Source organism: Vanrija pseudolonga, chromosome 5, assembly GCF_020906515.1.
Source record: "Vanrija pseudolonga chromosome 5, complete sequence".
Taxonomy (NCBI): Eukaryota; Fungi; Basidiomycota; class Tremellomycetes; order Trichosporonales; family Trichosporonaceae; genus Vanrija; species Vanrija pseudolonga.
This window is the reverse complement of record NC_085853.1, coordinates 1,052,916-1,068,993: the sequence shown is the minus strand read 5'-3', so window position 1 is coordinate 1,068,993 and position 16,078 is coordinate 1,052,916. Positions and strand designations below refer to the sequence as shown.

Below are 16,078 nucleotides of genomic sequence, written 5' to 3'. Positions count from 1 at the left end.
CGGTGTCACCATCATCGCCGTCAGCCATGACCTCGCGCACGCCCCCATTAGGGGGCCTCGACAGCTCGCCCCCCTCGTTCAGCTACAAAACGTACAAGCACGAGACGACGCGGCTGGTGTACTGGATCATCAACACGTCCAACTTCCTCCTCAGCAGCGGCCGTACCTCCCTCCCCGCGTCGGACGCCGATGAGCCGCCTGCACCCAACCGGACCGGCCGGGCAACCGTCCTCCAGCTGGTCAAGATGTGACGCCTGATCGGCAACAACGTCCCCCTGCTAGCGGCTGGCCGCGTCCCGACGTTCGTCTTCGCGCTCTTCCAGTCCGTCATCGCCGCGCGCCGGCAAGCCAACTCGCTGTACGAGCAGCTGCAGGCCAGCGGCTCACGCAACGACCCCAACTTGGAAAAGTACAACAGCAGCCACCGGCACTTTATCGACTCGCTCCAGGCCGGTTTTGACATGCTCGGTGGCCCGGCGTGGGCCGCTGCCCTGGCGCGCGGTGAGAAGCCGAGCGAAGAGGCCCTCAGCGAAGAAGACATCTTCACCAACCGCTTCGCGCTGCTCCGTGTTGAGGACGACGACGATGGGGACGATGACGAACCCGCGGACGAGTCGCCCGACCCGACGCCATCACGGACCCAGCCGCGCCGCAAAGCGAACGGCAAGGGCAAGAAGGGCAAGCGCGCACCCAAGGCGAAGGCTTCCAAGTCCCAGCCGGCGCCGGAGCCAGAGCCAGCCCTCGATATCCCACTCGAGAGCTACGGCCTCATTAGCGAAGACGACGACTACTATGCCACGGTGTTCATGCTCGTCATGGAGTGGGGCGAGTGCCGCGCCGCGGTCCAGAGCGAATGGCGCGACGTGGCGTACAACGGCCTCAACGCCGCTGTCGCGGGAGCCGTCTCCAACGCCGCTGTCGCTCGTGTCAAGCGCTCCAAGCTTGCCGTGTTCGAGGACTTCCCTGATCGCGACTCGTACGACACGGTGCTGCGGCAACTTGGTGGCGACGACCTTGAGGCCGCACAGGACCGGTATACTCTATACATGTCGGACTCTTCGGTCGACATGCGCGGTATAGCCACCATCGACCCAAGCTCCCGCATGACCATCACCTTTGATATCAAGGAACAGCTCCTCGCCTATGCGTATCGTGACCTTGTCGACTTTGCCGTCGACTTTCAGCACAACAGGACCGGCAAGCCGACCAAGAGGATGGAGAAGGAGCTGCGTAACTGGGACCCGACGGTCGATTTGCGCAAGGCAACCAAGGAGGAGCGACTCGCCTGGTGCCGCGTGCACACCATCAAGTGGCTGTATGACCTCGTCAATCTCTTCTCCCACCACGTTGTGCAGGACAACAGACTGCACGGAAAGAACCACGTTTACGAGGATATTGACTGGTCACCCGCGGGGCCTTGGGCCCTACCCCGGCGCATGTTTGGGCTGAACGAATTTGCAGGCGCCGTCACGTCGCTCGCTTTCCAGAAACCCGGCACCGACCTCCGCCGCCGTATCCAGCCGCACCTGGTCTTCCAGCTCCAATGCATCGTGGATTCAATGACCACGTCGAGGGGATGGAGCCACAACGTTGCCGGACACGCTCTCGAAGCTCCTGCAACCGACTTCCACGCACGGCGCGATGTTGATCTGTTCCTCGACCGCGACAACGAGCGCCTCTATAACGGCGCCCTGTCGGCAATGGCGGTGACGCACCACATCATGGTTGACGAGCGTGGGTCCGGTCGTCGTCCCGGCATGTCGGACCAAATGGCGAAGTTGCTCGACGTGCTCAAGGACGAGTTTGTAAGCTGGCTCGGAGAGTGCGAATACATGGTTGGGATTGAAGGCATCGCCCCTTCGCAATTCACCAGCACCAACCCCAACGGCCTCCACGAGTACTCGCCGTACCTGTGCGGTGTTGGTCTGGTCGAGGCGCTACAGCTGGTGTATCAGCTCATTGTGCATGTGTGGGACGTCACGCCCGACATTGTGCTGCTGATGCACGTCCACAACAAGCTGGTGCAGACCGGCCAGCTCAAGCCTGTCGCTCAGTTCGAGTACCTCGGTGATGGCTTTGCCAACGACTTCTTTGCCGACGGCATTCCTCCGACCAAAGCCTTTGGGCCTGCAGCAGCGCCTCGGCTCAAGGGAGGGTCGCCGCGCGACCTCCGTACTCTGCAGAAGCAGCGCAACGAGGTGGCCGACCGCGCCGACTACAGTTTGACAAAGCTTTTCGATCCGAGCGTCAATCTCATCTTCAAGACCAAGTCGCCACTCGTTGCGCTGGGGTTGGCAGGGTGGGACGTTGAAGCTGTCCCCGAGGTGGACATGGACTACGGTTCCACTCTCTTCACAGGCACCCTGGCGAGGATAACAGCAAAGTATGCGGCGCTCGGTGCGAAGCGCTTGCCCGACACCGACATTATGATGCGCGCCCGAGCCAATGGGGTCACGGATGAACGGCTGCTCTCTGCCAGCGCCACCGGCGCAGTCCAGATGGTGATGGGACAGATCCGTCCCGACAAGTCTAGCGCGGATTATCTTGGGCTGACCGGTGGCAAGGAGTTGCCTCGGGACACGACTTCGTTTTCAGCGACGGCAGCACTCCAACTTGTGCGGATGATGATCGAGGAGGACCTGACGGGCATCTATGTCTTTTGCCGCTCGAAACTCAACCTCTTTACTGCCACCATCGTCTTCTTCATGACGAGCAAGACGATTCAGACGACGCTGCGCCAGCACAGCAAGCGCCTGCATGACGAGTTCTCCGAGGCAGGCCTGCCTCTCGAGACGGCGTACACGCGAGTGCTCAACGCAGTGCTCGCGGACAACGCAGATCCCGTGCTGCTGCGTGCCGTCACCGCGGCCTTCGACAGCGGCCGCGACGCCGCCGAGCTCCAATCGTGGTTCTGCCAAAAGGGCAAGGTGCAGCGCCCGCCAGTACCGCGACGAAGCGGCATGCCGGACTGTGTCGTCATGTAGAAGGCTCCTAGTGTATCTACTATGCATTTGCATTGCATCTGACTGCGGTGGCACCCGCCTTATCTGACCCGTCGGCTGGCTGGACCACCCTCGGCCGGCTTGCTGCCCGCCTGCCGCCCACGGCCAGCGGCGCCCATCAGCCCCACTGTACTTACGCTGACGAGACTGCACAGGGTCCTCACTTCCGACGCTAACTAAAGCTGGGCCGTTCGTGCCCCAGAATCTCTAACGTCAAGAGCTTAGAGCTTAGTAAGGGCATGAGGCTGCACGGATCGGCCACCTCCCTCCCTCAGCTCCCCGTCCCGATACTACTCTATCGAGACTATTCCGAGGTTCTGAGGCATGACGATGACCAGACTCGACGTCACCGCTCGTTGATTTGTGCACCAGCACAACGGCCAGAGGCACTTTGGTGACGTCGCAAGGAGTGAGTGGGTGGGAACCAATGTGAAAGGACGCCGCCGGCGGAAGCGGCGTGCCCGGCAACGCAGACCCAACGGATGGGCGTTTGTTCCAACAAACTGATTCCAGCAGAGGGCTGGGTGTGAGTGGGAGGGGGCGAGCTGAGCGTGGGCGTGTGCATTGTGTTCGCCATCTAGGGATTTGGAACGGCGAAGAACACTGCTCCACAAGTGGGCACGAAGGAGAGAGAGAGAGCCTTTGGAACGCCGATGTGCACGCTAGCTAACTGCATAGCTCCGGCGGGCAGGCGGAAAATAAAAGTAATACGAAGACGGCGACGAAACGACGAAAACAGAAAACAGCTTCACAACAACCCGAGAGCCCCACTGGGCCGTCGTCAAGCAGCGTAAAGTGTGCGTCAGCAGCACTGGCACCAGCGGGCGATAACGCAAAAACCCTAAGCTGGCCCTAAGTCCCAAGGCAGATCGCCTGCTAATTAATTGTGTGCGCGCGGGGCAAGGGGGGACACAACGGGCGTCGTCAGCCCGGCAACGGGCTCGCTCGCGACGATAAGCTTGCGAGCGAGGGAGGGTTGAGTGTGGCGCCGGGCCGTGGACTGGGTCGGTCGGCTGATGCGGGTGCGCTGGGCTTGCGCTACCCAGCCCAGCCAGCGCCCGGCCACCCGCCTACATGCAGCTAGTCGTTTCGGCGGAGGTTTGCAACATAGATGAGATGGACAGTTTGCACCCGGCCACATGCACTATGACTCGGGGGATCGGGAGATCGGGACGCAGGTAAGCACGCAGACAAGCAAGCGACGCTTCGCTGCGCTGCTGTGCGGTGTGCGGCGAAAAGACAGCACACACAAACAAGCTTTACACCCCCCGCCGAGGAACCCTTTCCGGCAGCGTGCCTTTGCGTCCAGAAGCTCCGATACATTACACAGTGCCACGCGCACGCGGGGACCGTATACGGCAGACTACGGCACGCGGTGTCGAAGGTCGGTCGGCCGGTCGGGCAGTCGCTGGGCTCTGGCTCTGGACTTTTTGTTGTCGTCGAAACGAAGGATGGCATGTCAGATGACGGTGGTTTGGGTGTGCGCGGGCACCCTTGGCTGGCCAGACAAACGAGGAACAACCCGCTGTTGTTTGGCACAGTGAGGCCCGTGTGGGTGCTGTTGGGGGCGTTGCGGCGCTTGTGCGAGCGCCGCGTTGCGCTGCGCCGCCTCGCCATGCTTGGCAACATTACATTCCCATGCGGCGACATGAACCACCCAGAAGAAGAAGAGATAGCACAACCGACACACACACACGTCTCAGCCAAGCACTCCCACGCGCCACTGTCTTCCATATCGGCCAACAACAACTAGCAAGCAAGCAAGCAAACAATCCCCCGCGTAGACTTGACGCTTCGCCCTCTCGTAACAACCCACCACGCGAGGCACATGTCTCACATTTTGGTTTGCCTCTCGACACGCCGTACGGCAGCCACACTCGCTACACTCACCAACCCACCGACCGACAAGGTTTCTCTAGTCAGGCCAGTCAGGCCCTCGCGCCGCCCTGTGTGTCACTGCGTCACTTGTCCAGTGCATCGTATTCCAGATACAGTAGTACTCTTTCGTGATTGATGGCTTGTTTGTTTCGGCCCCTCGGTACGCTTTTCTTGCCTGAAACGCCTTGGTTTCGGGAGGCACACACAGACACGAACTCGTTGCTCGTAGGTTTCGGGAATGAGGGGCATGGCGACCAGCTCTGCTCATCTGGCTCTGGCGGCGGCCAGCTCGCGGCGAGCTCGCTCGCTCACGACCAGCCTTGCTGGCGCCCAGCTGGTGCGCAGTGCACAGTTTGCGGGAACCCGTCGACGTCACACGTTTGTCACTGCCACTGCTGCGAGCCCGTGGCGAGAGCGATATTAATTACCTCGACTCGGGCAAGTCTCTTGACGACACACACAAGCCCGCGCACACACACAAAAAATGACACTGCCACTCCCACTGTCGCCACAGACCACACCGCCGTGCACGCCGTCTCCGTCATGGAGCAGCACGTCGGTGCTGTCGAGCCCCGAGCCGTCACCAGAGGTATGGACGCCGCGCGAGAGCCCGTCGTGGTCGACCGCGCAGCTCCCCCTCGCCGCACCGGTGCCCGTCGCGCCTGTCGCCGCGGGCCCGTGGCCGTGCTTCTGGGTCGGCACGTTCCGCTCCCCGCCGCCGAGCCCCAAGCCCCCGACGCCGCCGCGTACCCCGCGCACCACCATCTCGCACACGTACCACCCCGAGATTGTCGACGCCATCATCGGCCTCTCGCCGCTCCCTTCGCTGCGTGTCCTCGCCGCCACGAACAAAAACCTCCGAGGCAAGGTTACCCCTCGGCTCCGCAGGCACATTGTGCTGTCATCCACTTCCATGATCTCGGGCCTTACCCTCGCCGCCGCGGACGGGGGCAGGCTCCCCGGTATCCCTTCGTCACTGCCCACATCAACGTCACCGCCGGCCCCGGCGACGCAAGCTGCACTCGACGACGCGCGTGTCGTGTCCTTTGCGTCCGCCGTGTGCCCAGAGTTCCTGCGCAAGTTTACCGACCAGGTGCGCAACGTCGACACGGTGCGCATCCTCCCCCGCGCACTCACGGCCAACCTCACCTGGTTCTCCCCGCGCAACGAGTGCACGTTTGTAGTCTTCACCTCTGTCGACGAGCTACTGTCGTTGTACATCCGCTTCCCCCAACTCCCCTCCTCCACCCGCCGACTGGTGATCAACCTCGGCTGCTGCGATGCGCGCGACACGGTCATTGACGCGATCAGCGTCGCTGTCATGTCGTACGTCACGCACGTCGTCGACGAAATCGTCGTCCTCTTCACCCGCCGTGAAGGGTGCGCCGGATCGGCACTCGAGAGCGACGACTCGCCCACCTCGCTCGTCGACCTCATCATCAACGGCCTCACCTTCACGCTCGACCACGTCCGCTTCACCTTTGTCGACGTCGACGACATTGGCATTGCAGGCGAGGCGAACCTCGAGTCGGACCACTTCAAGGCAACCACCACCGCCCGCGTCACCGAGGTCCTCGGTGACCTCCGCTCCCAGGCCCAGTGGTGCTCCTGGGGCGACCCCGAGGAGTCGAAGCGCGCCCAGTGGTCCGACGACGAGCTCAGGACCATGGCCCGCGGCATGCGCTTCCTCTCGGCGCGTGAGTACAAAAGTCAGGTCGGTCAGTACCGGTACGACCTTGAGACAAGGGTGTAGGTAGCTTGATGTTGTAGTGAGTGAGTGTGTGCGTGCGTGCCACGACGTCGTTAGTGTAGCCTAGTTGTAGTAGATGTTGTTGTATCTCTCGGTGGTCGAGAAAAGTGGGCAAGGTCGAGAGCATTGAGCACCCTCGCGGTCGGCGACTTCGGCATCTCCGGCAATGATTTCCAACCTGCCAAGTTTGTTCGGATTGCAAGTGCATGCCGCTCAGACCAGGCTGCAGAAATAAAAAAGTGGGCTATCTGGAAGTCGTATTATGGGGGTCTTTGCTTTACATGCCGAGAGAGGCATGATCCGGAAGAGTAAGTGCAGCTGTAGTAGCATATGCGTGCGTGGGTGTGTGAGTGGGGTGGCGAGTCTCGGAGCAAATGCACAAACAAGCTCTGCCTCGCCACCCACCCAACAACCCCAGCCAGCAATGTTTGACCTCGGCACAGTCTCCCCGAAACATGCCTCGTAACACCAGCCCAGCGTCACATGCTCCCCGCGCTCCCCTCGTTACATACAACCCCAACAGAGCAAGCAAGCCAGCAATTCAAGCACGCATGCTCCACAGGCCGATGCAAGCATGCCGTTGGGAGGATCGCGCCAAATGACAAGCTCCGCCCCTAGCACCGTAGCTCCCGGCACGCGGCACGATCGGAATATCCACCACAAACTCTTCCGAATCGCGTATAGCCGATTTCCACTTCGCATCACACCACCATCCTCGACACTTCTTGGCCACGTCAAGCTCACTCGCTCGACGCGGCAAGCAAATGACTAGATAAACACGTATGCAGGGCGCGTCGCGCTGTGCCGTGCCCCCCACCGTAGCCGCTCATCACCCGCGCTCGCGCTCCGCTGCTGCTTGCTCACACCTGCTGCTGCACGCTCACACGCTCACGCACCACAACCCACCACTCCCCACCACCATGGCGCCGTCCATCATCTCGTCGTCGCCGCCGCGCCTGCTCTCCCTCGACCCGCCCTCCGGCCTCTCCACGTTCCCGGACGACCTCCCAATCGGGTGCAACACGCTCATCTCATGCTTCGACCACATGAGCCTCTCGAGCCTGCCCGGGTCGCCGACCAAGCCCCGCTTCCCCGCGCCCATCGTCCACCGCCACCCCACCCCCCTCGGTACCCGCGAGCAGCAGCGCCGTATCTACCTCGGGCCCAAGCTCAGCGACCGCGCGACGGGCGGCCCCGACGCTGGCCCTCTGATCGAGCGCTTCAGCTGTCTCTTCAAGGACCGTGAGTGGGGCGAGCTGCCGAAGAAGCCAGGTCAGCCGCTGACACTCCCCAGAGTACAACTGCAAGCTCAACCCCCGCGGCATTGTCTCTCTGTACGTCTGCCTTCCTGCCACTCATGCATCTCTGCTGACGCTCCCAGCGGCGTTGCTGAGAACTTTCTCCTTGAGAAAGAGTGCCTCGAGTACTTTACCCGTGCGTTTGCGGACAACTTCCTCGCCTCGGACCTGAGCTACGGCGACTCGCTCTGGGGCTCGCGGCGTATCAACGCCGCACTGGCGTCTTTCCTCAACGAGTGAGTGTGGTGTGCCACAGCATGTCGGCTCCACCAGGTCTAACACCGCAGCTACTTTGACCCGGCCGAAGTGGTAAAGCCCGACCAGCTGATCACCGGCGTCGGCTGTTCCGCCGGTATGTGTGATGCGAGAGGGCACCAACTGACGGCAGTGCTTGACCAGCTGTTCTACACCCTGATGGACGAAGGCGAGGCAGTTCTCCTCGCCGGGCCTTAGTGAGTGCCAGTGTGGCTGTTGCGTCAGCTCTTGCGTTCTCCCCTCCCCGACCGCCTCTCCCACCTCTCCCTCCTCGGGGCAATTAATATAAATTCCCACACCCGTTGCTAGGGAGGAGAGGATGGTTAAGCTTGGTGCTTGTGCCTCCCTGCCGTCACTTCCATTCCTTCCAGTGCCTGGCACGTCACTTGTGTTGTTGTGGCAGGCCCTCTTTTGTGAGCGTCGAGCTTAAACGTGCTTCGCATCTGGCCTGCCGTTTGGTCTGATCGAAGTAATGTCCGAGCATGTCTCGCTTGCTCGCTTGGGCAGTGGCCGGATGTTTCACAATGTCGGTTGGAGAGCGGTGTTGTGTCTTGTTTCGCCTCTTTTGCCTGGCTGGACTTTGTCACACGTCAACAACATGCTGACGGGACGCTCAGCTACACTGGCTTTGACCGCGACCTCATCGGCCGCGCACGGGTCCACCTCGTCCCGGTCCAGGTGCCAGACGGTGACGGCGCCTTTGAGCCAGAGACTCTTGAGGCCTTCGGCGCCAAGATGGACGAGCTGGCCGCCAAGGGCATTCGCACGCGCGCAGTTGTAAGTTCCTGGCCCTCGAGCACCACGCTCACACACACGCAGATCCTGTGCAACCCCCACAACCCGCTTGGACGGACCTACTCGCGTGAGACGCTGCTCGCCTACGCCCGCTTCTGCGAGGAGCGCGACCTCCACCTCGTCAGCGACGAGATCTACGCCATGAGCGTGTACGAGAACCCCGACTTCCCCCACGCGCTCCCGTTCACGTCGATGCTGTCGCTCGACGTTGAGGAGGAGCTTGGCATTGAGTTTGACCGTGCCCGCCTCCACGTCGTCTACGGCATGTCCAAGGAGTGAGCTGAGCCAAGCGCCGTGGAGTCAGCTAACCCCGCAGCTTCTGTGCCAACGGCCTCCGCGTAGGCAGCCTTATCAGCCAGGCCAACCCGCTCCTCCTCCGCGCCATGGCCAACACGTCGATGCTGATGAAGATCTCATCGCCTGCCGACGTCATCTGGTCGTCGCTGTTGACTGATCGCGCGGCGCTGGCCAAGTTCATGGCGCTGAACAAGACGAGGCTTGCCGACGCTGCGGCTTACACCCGCGACTGGTTCCAGGCGCGTGATGTCGAAGTCGCACACTCGAATGCGTGAGTTTGCCTTACAGTGCAGCTCGGTCATGGACGTCAGCTCACACACCTCAGCGGCAACTTTGTCTGGGTCAACCTCGGCGCACGGTTGGGCTTCGACGACGCGGCCGAGGAGAAGCGCGTGTTCCAGAAGCTCCTTGATGGAGGCGTGTACATTGCGCCGGGCAGTGCATACCACAACCCCATCGCTGGATGGTACCGTATCACGTTCAGTGTGTCGCGGGATCTCCTCATGGTTGGCTTGGACAAGATGGAGCGGATCTTGGGCCTGTGCCCGAAGTATTAGCGTGCCGCGCACCGAGCGTGACTGTGTAACTGTATCATGTGTGTATACTTGTAGTAGATGCGACTAGCTGTGATTAGCCTGTGAGCTACACTGGTCCACCACTGACAAGCTGCTACACCCACACATGCTCGTTCGCCGCCTCGACTCGTCCTCGCCCTCGCACATCGACGCATGCCTTTGCCTTGCCTTACCGCCGCCGCCATCGCTACATCCACGTCGGCCTGAATCCTCCGCCCGCCAGGAAGGTAGCGCGCGCCCACCGGTCCGAGCTCCGCTCAGACACGATAAAGTTGGCTTTTGCCACTCCTCGTCCGTCAACTCCTCGCCAAAAACACTACACGATGGGCAACTGCCTCTCGCGCCCGCCGCCGGAACCCGTCGTCGAAGCAGCGCCGCCCGTGATTCCCGAGCTGCGGCTCGACCTGCCGCGGCGGTGGCCGACGCTTCTCCGGCGCGACGACGAGCCCTCGTCGAGCGGCGGCAGCGCGAGCTCGGCAGACGTGACGACGCCCGCCGACGCATCCGCAACACCGGCGCCGACAGCGGCTGGCCCCTCGGCCGCAGCACTGGCGACGCTCGCCGGCGCACCGAGACGCCCGCTGCCCCGCTCCATCTCGGCGCCGTACGGCCGCGCGAGGACATTCCCCCGCGGCACCCGCCGCCCACTCACAACAACGGACGGCACGCCCCTCCCGTCCCTCCCCAGCATCGAGGTCGAGCCCACCAACTGGTCAGGCCTGCTGCACTCGGCCAACGGCGGCGGCGGTGGCTCATCGCACGCGGTCGACGACATCGGCGTCGGGGCAAAGCGGCGGTCGGTGTCCTTCCAGGTGAGTGTGAGTGGTGGCGTCGGGCCTGAGCACGCACGGGCGCGAGGACGAATCGTCACGCGCTCGCTGGCTCGCGCCAAGAGTGACGACGGGGGAGGAGTGGTGCTGACAGCCTCTAGACGCGTCGCACATCGCTTGCTGTCGGCCCGAGCATGTCCTTTGCCCGCTCAAACATCACAAACACGAGCAGCATGTACTCGCAGCTGTCTCATGACGACGTCGACGGCATCATCGACTTTACGACTCTTGGGCGGGCGCGCGGTGTCGGCGGCGGCAAGTAGGAGGCTGTGTTCGGGTGGGGCAAAAGGGCAGCGTATACGTACATCGTTTTAATGCGGGTGTTGTTGAGTGAGACAGAGAGAGCGCAAGAGTCGTCACAGTCGTCTCGATGCACGGGCTTTGGGCATGCTCGTAGTCAAGGACCCCAGATCGTGCGGTGGTGTGTTGTTGAGTGATAATTTGCTCCCGTCGACTACGGACCGACCAAAAGGCAAAAGCAGGCGCGTCCCCCCTCCCCCAACCCCTCGTGCTTCGTGTTTGCCCTCTTCCAGCATAGCGGACAGCAGCTAGCGCAGTGCATAGTACAGGCCAAGCGCAGCCGCGTCTCCATCTTGACATTGCTCATCTATCATCCCCGCTACAACGTATTAGACGACAACGACACGTTGGTTGATCCGCTGGCCGGACAGAACCGACAGAGGGACGTAAACAACCCGCCCTCGCCACCCCAACCCCAGCCTGACGACGATGCCGCCGCCGCCGTCGGCGGCCACCGCCGCGTCGCCCATGCCCCCGCCGCCAGCAGCGCCGTGGAGCGAGCACCGCGCCGCGCTCCGGCCAATCGCGGACACGCAGTCGCCCGCGACGATGCGCGGCGCGGGTGCGTCCGGCCGTACCTCGCGGAGCGAAGCGCGGGACCACCAGGCCCCAGTCACGCTCCCGGCCGCCGTGACGGGCCGCTCGTCACCCATGCCGCCGCCGCCGCTCGTGCCCGCGTCGCCGCGCCGCACGCCCGCCCACACCCACTCGTACTCCATTGCCGCGCCCGGTGCGGCCGCCGCTGCTGCCGCCGGCTCGCCGAACAGACTGCCCTCGACGCCGTCAAGACACAAGGTGTCAAGATCGCTTGGCGCGTTCCCCGTCACTCCGGACGGGAGATTCGACTCGCCGGCCAGCCCGTCACCGTCGCGAGCTCCGAGTCGGCCCGTGCTTCCTGTGAGTGTTTTTGGCCAAGCGACGGAGCTGACAACAAGGCACATCCCGCCGACTGGTCGCCCTCCGAGCTAGCTCAGTACCTCTCCTACTCGCTCCGCACGGGCGGCAGCGACGGCACGGGCCCGACGCTGCCGTCCCTGGTCGTCGAGGACGTCGTGTCGTGGGTCCTTCGCTCCCGTGTGACAGGTAAACAGTTCATCTCGTCCTCGCAAGGCTTCAGCGGATCGAGACCGCCACCTTTCTTCCCGGTGTTACAGTCCCTGTCACGTCGCCTGGCCCGCAACGTCCGTCACGGTCGCCGGCTGAGTGACGCGAGCGAGGCGAGCGGGATCGGCAACAGACAGAACGACGACAGCGACGGCGCAGCTGACGTGACGCGTGTTCGGCGGCTCGCGCACGCGTTCGAGGCAGCAAGCGAGGTCGGCAGCGACGATGCGCCGCTCTCGGCGCTGAGGGCACAGGTCACCGGCAACAGCGTCGAGGGGTTCGGCCGCGCAACACCCAAGTATGGCAGCACCGGCGCCTCGTGGTCGAGAACAAGACGCGACTCGGAGACGAGCAGCGTGGTGTCAGCAGCGCCATCGCAACCGATGCACTCGGGCCCGCGTTGGCGCCAACGCCGGGACTCCAACGCGTCGGCCGTCAGCGCCATCTCGGGCGTCAGCGCGATCAGCGCAAGCGCCAACGTCCCCCGATGGCGTCAGGAGGTGGCTGGGGGATCGCCCCCGAGATCAGTGTCCAACCCCACTGGTTCGCCACCCCGCTCGGTCTCCAACCCGTTGCATCCCAGCCCGGTCAGAAGCCCGCACAGCCCCAGCCCCAGTCCGGGTCCGAGCCCCAAGAGCCAGCTGCGCGGCCTTGGAGCTGTCAGCCCGATCTCACCGTTACAGCCAATCTCGGAGCGGCCAGCACCGAGCCACGCCGTACCCGTGGCTGCTACAGCTCCCGACGACCCGTTCACCGACCGCGAGGTGCGCGTCACGGGTGCGAGCCCGCCACCGCCGTACGAGAATGCCTTCCCGCCGTCGCTGCTTGTTCCCGAGGCACCTCGCACGCCAGAGGGGACGACCGCGTCGTCGCGCTCGGCATCGGCGACGCCGCTCAGACCCGAAGTGCACGTCTCGCCGCACCTCTCGCCCCATGCGCACCCGCACCAGCACCACTTTGATGCGTACGCCAGCCTCCGCCGCGGGCCCGGGAGGCCACGTGCGTACTCTGACGAGACGGAGGAGAGCGACACGAGTGAAGACGGTAGCAGCGAGGCCAAGCCGAGGGCTGGCGACCACTGGAGCACGACGCGAGTAGTGACCTTACGGCCCAAGACGCCCAAGACGTTCGCGCCGCCCTCGCCGGCGCTCAAGACCCTCGCGCCGCCGTCACCGGCGCTCATGACGCCCGCCCCAGCCTCAGTCCATACGACGCCCGGGTCAAGACGGAGGAGAGCCAAGCGCGAGATGGAGCGCGAGGTGACGGCGTTGACGGACCGGATCAAGGAGCTCGAGGCGCGGCTGTCGGCGGTCGAGACGCCGCCAGCGCTGTCGCCAGCTGTGGACAATCCGCCGCTGCGGGCTCTGCCGTACGACTCGCCGCGGGGCGAGCGCTTGCCGAGCGACGGTGCGAGGGACGACGGCTCGCGGGACTTGCCGATTGCCCTGTTCCTTGTGGGGCTGGGTGTTGGTGTCGGCGTGTCGGCCGTGGTTGCGCGTGTGCTCATGTCGAAGCGGGCGGGGTAGGCTGGCGGCGTGGGTTGGTGCATCAGAAAGTTGAGAGAGTTGTACAATACTGGAATACTGCATTTGTGATACAGCCGTCTACGCGGTACAACTAAACCAGCTCTTACAAACACTCACCGCCCGCCACACCACGGCGCCGTCTCGAGGGCGACCTGGGCTGACCCAACCTCTGCGGCATACTCATCCGAACTAAGCCACCTGATGCTCTCCACCCCGGCCACAGCAGGCGCCAGCACGTCGTGCCTCAGGTGCGCACGCACGCCGGCCGGCGCCATGCGTTTGTATCCCCAAAAGCTCGCCTTGACGGCGCCGAGGTCGACGACGCTAAGCCGTGCAAGCGGTGCCAGGCGGCGCAGGTCGGCGACAACGCGCGCGAGCCAAGCGCGCCGCTCGCCAATGTCCTCGGGGGCGTACCCGTCCTCAAGGTCAGACAGGCGGACGACGACGTCCGACAGTGCGCCGCCGCCGCCGCCGCCGCTGCTGAGCTCCGGCAGGGCCGCCGCGCCGGCAGGGCAGACGACCAGCCTGCGGACGCTGGCCCCGAGCACGACGCTCGCGGCGGACAGGTCGCCGGGCGCACAGGCAGCAGCGTACACCACTGCCGTGCGCGCGTGCGGCAGGGCCAGACGCGTCGTGTACCGCCCCGCTGCGTCCGGCGCGTAGCGCACACACCGGACACGGACGAGGCCGCGCGCGATCCGCGATGCCGGGCGGGAGACATCGCCCAGCGTGTCGAGCAGGCTCGTCGGCTGCAGCGCGAGCGCGGCGTTCCGCACGATGCCGACGGTCGCCGGGGTACCCATGCTCTCGGCCCAGTTGGAGCCATCCCACTCGAGATACTCGGACACTGGGAGCGCGGGCACGCGCCCCCGCGGTGAGACGATGGCGAGCTTGGCGCCGTCGCGCATGAAGAGGAGGTGCGGGGCCAGGTGGGCCGCCGCGGCGGCCAGGAGGGACGAGGAGAGGCTGCGGATCGTTAAGAGGGTGGAGGTGTCGAGGTGCGACAGGACGCCGTCGAGGATGTGCGGGATTGACATGGCTGCGTGAGCAGCTGTGCTGCCGACCGGCGGAGGGGCAGCAGGGGCGACGGCGACACGCCGCGGGAGGTACGTCCGCTCGGTGCGCGGCGTCGCGCCTGGCCCGTGCGCGTCGGGCACGAGCACGACGCGCGGCACTGCGATGTGCTCGAGGTCGAGCGCGGGGTCGTGGGCGTGGGCGCCGGCTTCGGCGCCGTTCTCGCCGCCGCTGGCATGGTGAGACATTGTGCGTTGTGTCGTGTGCTGGCCGGCCGGCATGACATCATTCCGGTGGGGAAGTATGGAAGGAAGTATGGCGCCGCCGACCGGGACAATCAAATTCGGGTCCACCATCCCTCTTGCGCACCGAGAATGACTGCTCGCGCTGGCGTGATCGCGACTACAGTGCTTACGCTGCCCGCATTCCAGCGGTGCCGAACAAGCCGAGGCGGGCGGCTGGGCTTGGCGGCGGGCGTGGCAGGGAGGGCGGAGGGGGCTGGCTCATGGCTCAGCGTCGTCTTTTCCGACGGCGCGGGCGTCGAAGTGGACACTTGGTCGTCCTCTTCTTCTTCAGCACACCCGACCCACTTCCGCCGCAAGCTCGAGCCCCTCCCCCCCCCCCGCCCCCGCCCCCGGGCCAACCCCCACGTGGGTATCGGTCCGGGGCAAGCATCGGCGACCTCGCTCGGCCACTATCACGGCGCGCGGATTGGTGCAGGCAAGGGAGTGGCGGTGGCGTCTGGTGGCGCTGTAGGTGGCGCCGGGCGATCGAGACGGGCGGATGGTATTGGCTCGCTCGGTCGCGAGTCACAGCGACGACGACGAGTACGTACGAGTCGACGTGTATTCTTCCGGGCTGGCTCTGGCTGGCACGCTCGCACCGCCAGCTAGCCGGCCGGCTGGGTACACTGGAACCCGACTGCGCTACGACGCGCCGCGATACTTTGCCGAGAGGCGAGGGCTGTTCATGATCGACTGGCGTGCTGGCGTGCTGGTGCGCGCCCCGTTGCGTGTGCGGCGGCTTGGTGGTTGGCGCGCGCACAATGAGAGACAATGCAGCGCGCGAGCGCTCGAGCACTCGCTAGCCCCGGCCGACGACCGCGACGATCTCCGAAGCGCCGGCGCGCTTGTCTTGTCCGAGGTACCTCGTGGATCAGCGAGGGCTGGCGCTCCCCCACATTCAGTAGCCTGCAGGGAGGGAGGGAGGGCTGGCTGGCTAGCCGTCGGTCAGCACGCAGCACGCAGCCAGCAGCGGCCAAAGACCGCCGCCGCGAGCGCCGTCGCCGAGCCCCCCCCCCTGGGCGCCCCCGCGTGTGCTGGGTGGGCCGCGGCGCCGTCCACAGCCTCGCCCCGCCATGTCCACCACACCCGACCAACCAGCGCGCGTGTACGCGTCCTTTCGCACGCGCCCCGCCGGCGTCTGCGCACAGTTCTGCGCCGCCGTAGATCTTG

General features: G+C 64.5%; 6 protein-coding genes across 6 annotated transcripts; 5 read left to right on the top strand and 1 right to left on the bottom strand.

Moving 5' to 3' along the window:
- Positions 1–26: 26 nt before the first annotated feature.
- LOC62_05G007082 (uncharacterized protein) lies at positions 27–2,984 on the top strand (the record flags this gene model as incomplete). The annotated part of the gene is made up of 2 exons (XM_062773606.1): positions 27–162; positions 283–2,984. The coding sequence occupies 2 exons, from the start codon at positions 27–29 to the stop codon at positions 2,982–2,984; spliced, it is 2,838 nt and encodes a 945-aa protein (XP_062629590.1).
- A 2,380-nt stretch (positions 2,985–5,364) lies between these two features.
- Positions 5,365–6,633, top strand: LOC62_05G007081 (uncharacterized protein; the record flags this gene model as incomplete). Its single annotated transcript, XM_062773605.1, has 1 exon — positions 5,365–6,633. The coding sequence occupies one exon, from the start codon at positions 5,365–5,367 to the stop codon at positions 6,631–6,633; it is 1,269 nt and encodes a 422-aa protein (XP_062629589.1).
- A 208-nt stretch (positions 6,634–6,841) lies between these two features.
- Positions 6,842–9,904, top strand: aclI_0 (putative aminotransferase aclI). Its single transcript, XM_062773604.1, has 10 exons — positions 6,842–6,938; positions 7,074–7,872; positions 7,925–7,964; positions 8,012–8,164; positions 8,216–8,280; positions 8,317–8,380; positions 8,801–8,960; positions 9,003–9,253; positions 9,295–9,546; positions 9,601–9,904. The coding sequence occupies exons 2-10, from the start codon at positions 7,413–7,415 to the stop codon at positions 9,830–9,832; spliced, it is 1,677 nt and encodes a 558-aa protein (XP_062629588.1). The 5' UTR covers positions 6,842–6,938; positions 7,074–7,412; the 3' UTR covers positions 9,833–9,904.
- Positions 9,905–10,173: 269 nt separating this feature from the next.
- On the top strand, positions 10,174–10,943 carry LOC62_05G007079 (uncharacterized protein; the record flags this gene model as incomplete). The annotated part of the gene is made up of 2 exons (XM_062773603.1): positions 10,174–10,662; positions 10,782–10,943. The coding sequence occupies 2 exons, from the start codon at positions 10,174–10,176 to the stop codon at positions 10,941–10,943; spliced, it is 651 nt and encodes a 216-aa protein (XP_062629587.1).
- Positions 10,944–11,529: 586 nt separating this feature from the next.
- Positions 11,530–13,610, top strand: LOC62_05G007078 (uncharacterized protein; the record flags this gene model as incomplete). The annotated part of the gene is made up of 3 exons (XM_062773602.1): positions 11,530–11,542; positions 11,594–11,877; positions 11,916–13,610. 3 exons carry the CDS (start codon positions 11,530–11,532, stop codon positions 13,608–13,610), a joined length of 1,992 nt encoding a protein of 663 aa, XP_062629586.1.
- Positions 13,611–13,723: 113 nt separating this feature from the next.
- Positions 13,724–14,872, bottom strand: LOC62_05G007077 (uncharacterized protein; the record flags this gene model as incomplete). Its single annotated transcript, XM_062773601.1, has 1 exon — positions 13,724–14,872. The coding sequence occupies one exon, from the start codon at positions 14,870–14,872 to the stop codon at positions 13,724–13,726; it is 1,149 nt and encodes a 382-aa protein (XP_062629585.1).
- Positions 14,873–16,078: the final 1,206 nt, after the last annotated feature.

Coding starts and splice junctions, on each gene's coding strand:
- aclI_0 (XM_062773604.1), top strand. CDS start 7,413: ATGCAGGGCGCGTCGCGCTGTGCCGTGCCCCCCACCGTAGCCGCTCAT. Junction 8,165..8,215: donor CTGGCGTCTTTCCTCAACGA/GTGAGTGTGGTG, acceptor CTAACACCGCAG/CTACTTTGACCCGGCCGAAG. Junction 8,281..8,316: donor CGGCGTCGGCTGTTCCGCCG/GTATGTGTGATG, acceptor AACTGACGGCAG/TGCTTGACCAGCTGTTCTAC.